The 8,377-nt window shown below is 36.9% G+C and overlaps 2 protein-coding genes across 2 annotated transcripts; both read left to right on the top strand.

The window, feature by feature from the left end:
- Window positions 1-319: 319 nt before the first annotated feature.
- Window positions 320-3,790, top strand: LOC104103567 (probable auxin efflux carrier component 1b). The gene is made up of 6 exons (XM_009611484.4): window positions 320-1,579; window positions 2,210-2,480; window positions 2,628-2,713; window positions 2,803-2,960; window positions 3,040-3,116; window positions 3,402-3,790. The coding sequence occupies exons 1-6, from the start codon at window positions 460-462 to the stop codon at window positions 3,466-3,468; spliced, it is 1,779 nt and encodes a 592-aa protein (XP_009609779.1). The 5' UTR covers window positions 320-459; the 3' UTR covers window positions 3,469-3,790.
- Window positions 3,791-6,799: 3,009 nt separating this feature from the next.
- Window positions 6,800-7,661, top strand: LOC138904327 (tropomyosin-2-like). Its single transcript, XM_070192828.1, has 2 exons — window positions 6,800-6,964; window positions 7,080-7,661. Exons 1-2 carry the CDS (start codon window positions 6,800-6,802, stop codon window positions 7,659-7,661), a joined length of 747 nt encoding a protein of 248 aa, XP_070048929.1.
- Window positions 7,662-8,377: the final 716 nt, after the last annotated feature.

The following is an 8,377-nucleotide window of genomic DNA, read 5'->3' as shown; positions in this document are numbered from 1 at the left end:
GTTCCATTTTTCCAACACGAAAAGACTATAAAGAAAGGCTTCCCAAAAGCCCTCAGCTTTAATATCTCTGTCTGCCACATTCCTATACACAGATCACATCAAACATAAATTCTGTTTTCTCCCACAAAAACCTCGTCCTTCCTCTTCACTTTCCTCCTCTCCCTTTTTCCTCTTTGTTTTCTTTTACACATTTTCGTCTTATATCACGTTGCTCTATTAACTACTATTTCATTCTTTAGCTTTTCGCCATGATAAAATGAACTATCTTTAGCTCATAGATTCTGCCATCTTGGTTTTTTTTTTCTTGTTTCTTGAAGAAAAAAACATGCTTTTTCTTTTTGTTTCTTTCATTAGTGTAAACCCCATCTGATTTTTGTACCCAAAGCCATATTCTGATCTGGGGTTTCCTTTTTTTTTTTTTTCCTTTTCATTTGAGTGTAGGAAAGGAAAGAAAGAAAAATGATCTCACTTTCAGACCTTTACCATGTTCTCACAGCTGTAGTACCACTCTATGTAGCCATGATATTGGCTTATGGTTCAGTAAAATGGTGGAAAATTTTCAGCCCAGATCAATGTTCAGGAATTAACAGATTTGTGGCTCTTTTTGCAGTTCCATTGCTATCTTTTCACTTCATTGCATCCAACAATCCTTATGCCATGAACTACAAGTTCATAGCCGCTGACACTTTGCAAAAAGTCATAGTTCTTGTTGTTTTAGCCATTTGGTCAAGAATCAGCTCAAGGGGTTCCCTTGAGTGGTCCATTACTTTGTTTTCTCTTTCCACTTTACCAAACACTTTAGTTATGGGAATCCCTTTGTTAAAGGGTATGTATGGTGATGCCTCAGGAAGTTTAATGGTTCAAATTGTTGTCCTTCAATGTATCATTTGGTATACTTTGATGCTTTTCTTGTTTGAGTATAGAGGTGCTAGAATGCTTATTGCTGAGCAGTTTCCTGATACTGCAGGGGATATTATTTCCTTTAAAATTGACTCTGATGTTATGTCATTAGATGGAAAAGAACCATTGGAAACTCAAGCTGAAGTTGGTGAAGATGGTAAACTTCATGTAACTGTGAGAAAATCTACAAGTTCAAGGTCTGAAGTTTTTTCAAGAATGTCACATGGACTTAACAGTGGTGTTTCATTAACCCCTAGACCATCAAACTTGTCAAATGCTGAGATTTACTCTTTACAATCTTCAAGAAATCCTACTCCTAGAGGTTCAAGCTTTAACCACACTGATTTGTACTCAATGGTGAATGGGAAAAGTGCAAATATGAGTCCTAGGACATCAAATTTTGGCAACATGGGATTTGATGAGGAGAGTGGATTTGGTGGGAGGGGAAATGGGGTTTATGGACAGGGGAATGTGGGGTACCCTGCACCTGCTAGTGCTGGAATATTTTCACCTGCTACTGGACCAGGGGCCAAGAAAAAAGCTAATGGAACTGAGGGTGGTAAAGATCTTCACATGTTTGTTTGGAGTTCAAATGCTTCACCAGCTTCTGAAGGTGGGATTCATGTTTTCAGAGGAGGAGAATATGGTAATGACCTTGGTGTTGGAGCTCACCCAAAAGGTTGGTAACAATTCGTATCTTATATGTTTTGGACTGTTTTATACTAGTATTTTAGTTAGTTTTTGTTTGACTAGATTTGGATGAGTACACTATCTTTTTATTTTTCCTTTTGTGATCCTATGCTTGTTGTAGGAATTTTTAACTTTGTGATACACTAAATATGTTTCTTGATTTGACTTTGTTATAACGTTAGTCTGTGAATGAACTGTGTTTTTTTTGTTGAACTACTGCCCAATTTGAGTGGCCTTCTATGTAGTTTAATTGTTTTCAGGTATATCTTTGGCCATTTCCATAGCAAAGTTCCTGAAATTGTCGTCCTCTTTTGTCTTCTCGTGAGTCATGCTTACATTACTTAAAACAATCGCTTGCATAGGCACTTGGTTCAAGATTTTAAGTTCGTAAATGCAAAATTTCGCCAAAATTACTATTCCTATCTTTTTAGATAACATTTGCTTGTACCTAAAATTTTGACATTTTAAACTATACATGTATAGTTTGAGTTGAGGAAAGGACTTGTTATCAAAGGTCACATCCGCCAATATAATCATATGAAATTCGTGGAGTATATTATGCTCTTGGCATTTAATTTTTGCATTAAATGGTTGATTTCTATATATTTTTGCACATTAGATTATGATGATTTTGGCCGAGATGAGTTCACTTCCGGGAATAAGAAGAACCCTAATGGATGTGATCGAGAAGGACCGGTGCTAAAAAAGCTCGGCTCAAGCTCTACGGTTGAGCTGTTTCCCAAGACTGCTAATGAAACTAAGGCTACTGCTATGCCTCCTGCCAGTGTTATGACCAGACTTATTCTGATTATGGTCTGGCGAAAACTTGTTAGGAACCCAAATACTTATTCCAGTCTCATTGGCCTCACTTGGTCGTTGGTCTCATTCAGGTATACAGAAACTAACTTGATTTAAATGCGGTTTCATAAAATTTATGTACCAATTCCAAACTAGTTGATGTCGATTATATGAATTATTTGCATCCATTCCAATCACGCCTATTTTATTCCAATATTGAATAATTTCAATGCTCTTAGGTGGAATGTTGAGATGCCTGTGATTATAGCCAAATCAATATCTATTCTTTCTGATGCTGGTCTTGGAATGGCAATGTTTAGTCTTGGTATGTTCATTGTGACTAAACATTTAGAAAGTCGAACTAAGATTTAGGCTATGAAGTTACAGTGAGCTGATTTTGTTCATAAACTGCAGGTTTATTCATGGCATTGCAGCCTAGAATGATTGCCTGTGGAAAAACAATTGCTTCCTTCTCTATGGCAGTGAGATTCATCACTGGTCCAGCAGTCATGGCCGCAGCCTCCATCGCTGTTGGACTTCGAGGCGTTCTTTTGCACATTGCAATAGTTCAGGTAAAGGACCTAAAAGGCTACAATGCAACAACTTATATCAACTGACCGACGTAATTGTTTTGTATACTTTAATTTTCAGGCAGCTCTACCTCAAGGGATTGTTCCTTTTGTCTTTGCAAAAGAATACAATGTTCATCCCGATATACTGAGCACAGGGTGAGGACTCCACAACCTTACTGGTTTTCAGCATATATCAGCGTATTTTAATTAAATTTTATGCACAAATAGTGCATTACACGTTAAGTGTAATTCAACTTGTTCCAACAAATTATTCACCATCTTTTTGGAGTTGCTAACATATAGTGTTGCCATTAACTGAACTTTGTTTTGGTTTTCAAGTAACTTAATTGTGTTATGTTTTATCGCCCGTCACTGATACAATCTAAACTCTTTAGTTTTAGATCTTGAATTGCCTTATAATATTGGTATTGGTGAGTGCAGGGTTATATTTGGGATGTTAATAGCCCTTCCAATCACTCTGGTCTACTATATTTTGCTGGGGCTTTGAAGCCGAAGATATTAAAGTTACAGAATGTATTAAGCTCAAAGGAAATGACATTTTTTAGCCACTGCTTTTTATGGCTTCTAACTAAAATGAGCTCACTTCTCAGTAACCTAGTAGAGATAAAAAGATGATGGCAGAAAGGGAAGGCAACAAGAGAGAGAAATAGATGATTAGAATTATTTTGTTGTCTCTTTATCCCTTCTATATTTTTGATTAGAATTATTTTGTTGTCACTTTATCCCTTTTATTTTTGAACCTAGTGATGTACGATGTTATTATTTAACTCTGTTGCTTTTCATGAAGAAATTGAAAGCTCATTTCTCCAGTTCAGGGACCATTGTCTTTAAAAAGTATTACTATATATTGTTCTTGAGCTGTTACAGAATAATAAGAAAACCTCAAGCCTCAAGATACTATCAAGATTAACACAATTCATACTTTAGTTTAATTTATTTAGTAATGTTTATGATAAAAAAGTTGGTCTTTCCTCTCTGCATTATCTGGTTCACAAAACGAAAGAAGGAAGTGATTACAGGTTGGCGCAAGATAATACTATGTCTGCTACTAGCTAGTAGTAGCATTTATCGAGCTGTACGATCACCTTAATTCGCAAAGCATACATTTGTAACACTAAAGAAGGCCTATTGGTAGGTATACTATTGTATTTTTGTCCCTATATATATCCATATACTTAGCTAGCGTTTGGACATAAATTTGATTGAAATTTGAAAAAAGAGTTTTTGAATTTGTGTTTAGACATGCATTTTATTTGAAGAAAACTTGAAATTTTGTGAGTGAAAGAAAACATTTCACCCAAAAACTGCCCTAAACTATTTTTTGGGAACTTGAAAATTTTTGAAGTTCTTTTCTTCACAACATGATCGTATTTCATAAACAAACAATATTTTTAATTTTTTTCTGAAAAAGTGAAGCCAAAATCTAATGGCCAAACAGGAACTTACAAGCGGTCGACATCCAACCACCCGTTTTAACTTCGACTTCAAAAGTTATACTAATAGAACTTGTAGTAAGTCATGTACAACAAGACTAGTAGTTATATTAGATTTTGCAAACACCAGACAGATTATGAATTTTTTTATTACTCGTGCCTAAAAGTTCATAATAAATGGAAAATATTTTTATGAATAAATCTTGGTTATCAGTGATAATCGTAACCTGTCCTTACAAATGAGATTCTTATCCTTATATAGGAACATATAATCATAACGGTTCTCACACTTAATTTGGGCTTATTATGGGCATTAATTGTATTGATTGTCCGTTACCACAAACAACCGTGATTGACATATTTATAACTAAAGATTCCTTGTAACTGCTCCGATTCCCATTCCTTATTTATTTCTGGTTCGTGTATCTTCCCTTCTTTGTAGCCTTCATTCATTTCGTTCATGCTTCTCCTTTGACAGCTATCAGGTCCGGTTCTTTTCTCTATGCTACCCCGTGGGTGTTTCTCCCTTACCCTCCTTGCATTCTTAATTCAGTTAATTGAGAGTGCCACTTGTCGCGAGATCGACGCTCCACGTGTCATGCCTCGCCAGCTTACTGATGTTCCACGTGTCATATCTTTTTTCCACCAATACAGATAGTCCCCCTCCACTTTCTGAATATTCTCAACTGAATAGTCCGGAAGTGGTAAGTTTTTATTGAGGGAATTCCTTGCCGCCGTTTCTCGAGTATCCTCACGTCTCCTTCAGAATCGATATGACGTATGTCACATCTATTTAATTCCCATGCCACGTGGCTTCTTACGATTGGATCTGCAGTTCCTTAGCGCTTTTTAGGGTTTTTTGTGTGGATGCACCAGTCACGAAGTGACGGTTCCATTATGACGCTTCATAATGACCAATTTTAACGACGATTGTATCTTCTTATAAATACTTCATTCTTTTTGATTTCTTGAGTCTTCCTTCTTCAGTATCCATTACTTTACTCCCTCTTTGTATTAATAACCACCGGTCTTCTTTCCTTAGTTCGACGAGAGTGTCATTGGAAACCAGATTTTCCGATTTTAGTTCATGGTGCTAACCAAAGAATCACCTCTTACCAGGCCGGTTCTCTTTTGTTTATACCTACCCTTTTACTTTAGGGTTTAAGCCTCCTATTGATCCAGTAATCATTGAATTTTGTCGTTACTTCAACGTGTGTCTTGGCCAGATTGGCCCCATTGTGTGAAGGGCTGTTGCATGCCTTCATTATTTGTCGGATTTGGTTTCCGTTCCTTTTACCTTTCGGCACTTGCTTCATCTTTATTCCCCCAAGTTGTTTCGTGACAGAGTTTTTTTTCTCGTGGCTAGAAGTAAAAGAGTGTTGGTTAGCTCCGAGGATGATCGAAACCGTGGCTGGTATGCCCGATTTATTGCTGCCCCCACTAGTGGATTAGTGGGTGAAGAAAATATGCCTTTCCCAGGAAAATGGAACTTTGCACGTAAGTTTTTTTTTTTTATTTTTTATTTTATATATATATATATATATATATATATATATATATATATATATATATATATATATATATATATATATATATATATATATATATATATATATATATATCTCGAATTGTTTCATGTAATCACATACCCATTTTTCAGCAACCATGGAAGTCTTTGATGAGATTCCCGACTTCCGGGCTTGGGTAGAAAAGATATTAACTGCTGCCCCTATGGGCAAAAGATCTTGAAAATTTCTTTCTCAAAAATTTGGTTGGAAAGTGAAAATGCACGGTACTATTTTTCCTTCATAATTCTCCTTTTTCTCTTACTTGTTTATATGAAAATTTCTCATCCACCCTTTTTTGTTTATTAGGGTTTTCTATTCGTGATATTAGTCCCGCGTCTGTTCCATCAACCAGGCTTTCCGTGAGTCTTGCCCAGGAGCGGATTTTGAGTGTTCCTTCCTCCAAAAGGAAAACTGGCGTAGCTCGTGGCTCTGATGATGAAGAGGAGATAGAAGAAGGATCTTTGGTAAGAAGGCCGCGCATCAGGAGATATGCAGTTTCTGATGATAAAACCCCTCCCTCTCATGACCTTCCATCAAGTTCAATTCCTTTCAGACTCATAAATGAGCTAAAGAAGGCTTCTTTAGTGATTTCTGATGAAGATACTGTTAATCTTCCATCAAGTTCCATTGATAGACTGTTCGCTCAAGTCTTCAAGGGTGAAGAAGCTTTCATGCCTGTTTCTGAAGAATTGCCTCTTGCTTCCCTTCCAATTCCATCTACCATTAACCCATAGTGTATTTACCTGACGTTACTTAGGTTGTTACTCCTGTGGCTGCTTCTCATGTAGAAGCCGAACCTTCTAGCAGTAGAAGGGTAATGAAAAGAGTTATAATTGAGGTCCCTGAAGGGGGAAACTTATTGAGAAAATCTGGTCAAGCTGATATGTGGTTGAAGCCATTGCTAGGCCCCGTGGAGAAGAAGAAGTTAGAAGGCCATAACTCACTGACTTTAATGAATGACATTGTTCATTCTTTTTTGAAGGTATACGTTTAGTTATACTTCCTTCCTTCTTTCTTCCTCATTCATAACTCTTCCTCCCCTTTATATTTTACAGATTAATTTGATTGGCACATAGCTTATGAAAAAGGTTTCGTAGATGGACCAACAAGTTATTGAATTGCGCACCGAGGTTGATAACTGGAAGGAACAATTCGAAGGTCTTCAACTGAAAAAGGAAGTTCTTGCAGAAGAGAAGAATGCTTTGGAGCAACAAATGAGGATGGTTTCTGCTGAGTTAGCAGTTGAAAAATCTTCTTCCAGTCAGGTTGGGAAGGACAAGGATATATTGGAATCTCCTTTTGCTAAACAACTTTCCAAGGCTACTGAAGAGATAAGGAGTCTGAAAGAACTCCTCAATCAAAAAGAGATTTACGCGGGAGAATTGGTTCAGACACTTACCCAAGCTCAGGAATATCTCCGCATCTCTACACATAAGATTCAGTTCTTGAAAAGTTCTCTCGCTCCTTTGAAGACAACCTATGAAGCCTCGGAGGCAGAAAACGAAGAGTTGAGAGCTGAGATTGATCAGTGGCAGAAGGATTATGAGGCACTCGAGGATAATTTATCGTTGGATGTGAGCTGGAATACTCGCCTTGAGATTCTAATTGAAGCCAACCAGGAGGGTTTTGACCTTAATGCTGAGATATATAGGGCTAAAGAAGTAATTGATAAAACTTAGCAATGTCAAAGCTTTTCCTCACCTGACGACGAAGGTTCCAAGGGTGATGAAGATGGACTTATTCCTGGCAGGGCTGATGTTCAAGCCTCTTCTTCTCAAATTAATCCTTTTTCTCCCAATTGATGATGCTCCCGTTGATGATACTCCTTAGTTTTTTTGTCACGACCCGAAATCTCACCCATCTTGATGGCCCTATCTCAATACTAGGCAAGCCGACAACATCAATAACCCACAATATTTTTTAAATACGGAAAATATAATAATTAATTTTAAGAGAAAATCCCACAAATACTGGATATATATACATTGTCAAAACCCAATGTCATTGAGTACATGATCATCTATACATTACAAGTCTAGACAACACAGTCTATATTAGTCTGAGACCAAATACAGTAAACAAGGAGATAGGCAGGGGGAGACAAGGTGTGGGAAACACAACAACTACCTCTCAATCTCCGAAAAATCAACTGTGTGAAAGAATCAATACCCACTATGTCTGCGATCACCTGGATCTGCACACGAAATGCAGGGTGTAGTATGAGTACAATTAACTCAGTAAGTAACAATAATAAATAAAGAACTGAAAGTAGTGACGAGCTTCACGGCTAAGTCCAAATGCAGTAATTTCTAACATAAAAGGGTAGGCATACTCTCAAGTTCAACATTTAAAATTCCATAGTATTTTCAAATCAACTTCGACTGAAACAAAAGAT

Source organism: Nicotiana tomentosiformis, chromosome 2 (assembly GCF_000390325.3).
Source record: "Nicotiana tomentosiformis chromosome 2, ASM39032v3, whole genome shotgun sequence".
NCBI lineage: Eukaryota > Viridiplantae > Streptophyta > Magnoliopsida > Solanales > Solanaceae > Nicotiana > Nicotiana tomentosiformis.
The sequence above is the reverse complement of the archived record's forward strand: the minus strand, read 5'-3'. Positions and strand labels throughout refer to the sequence as shown.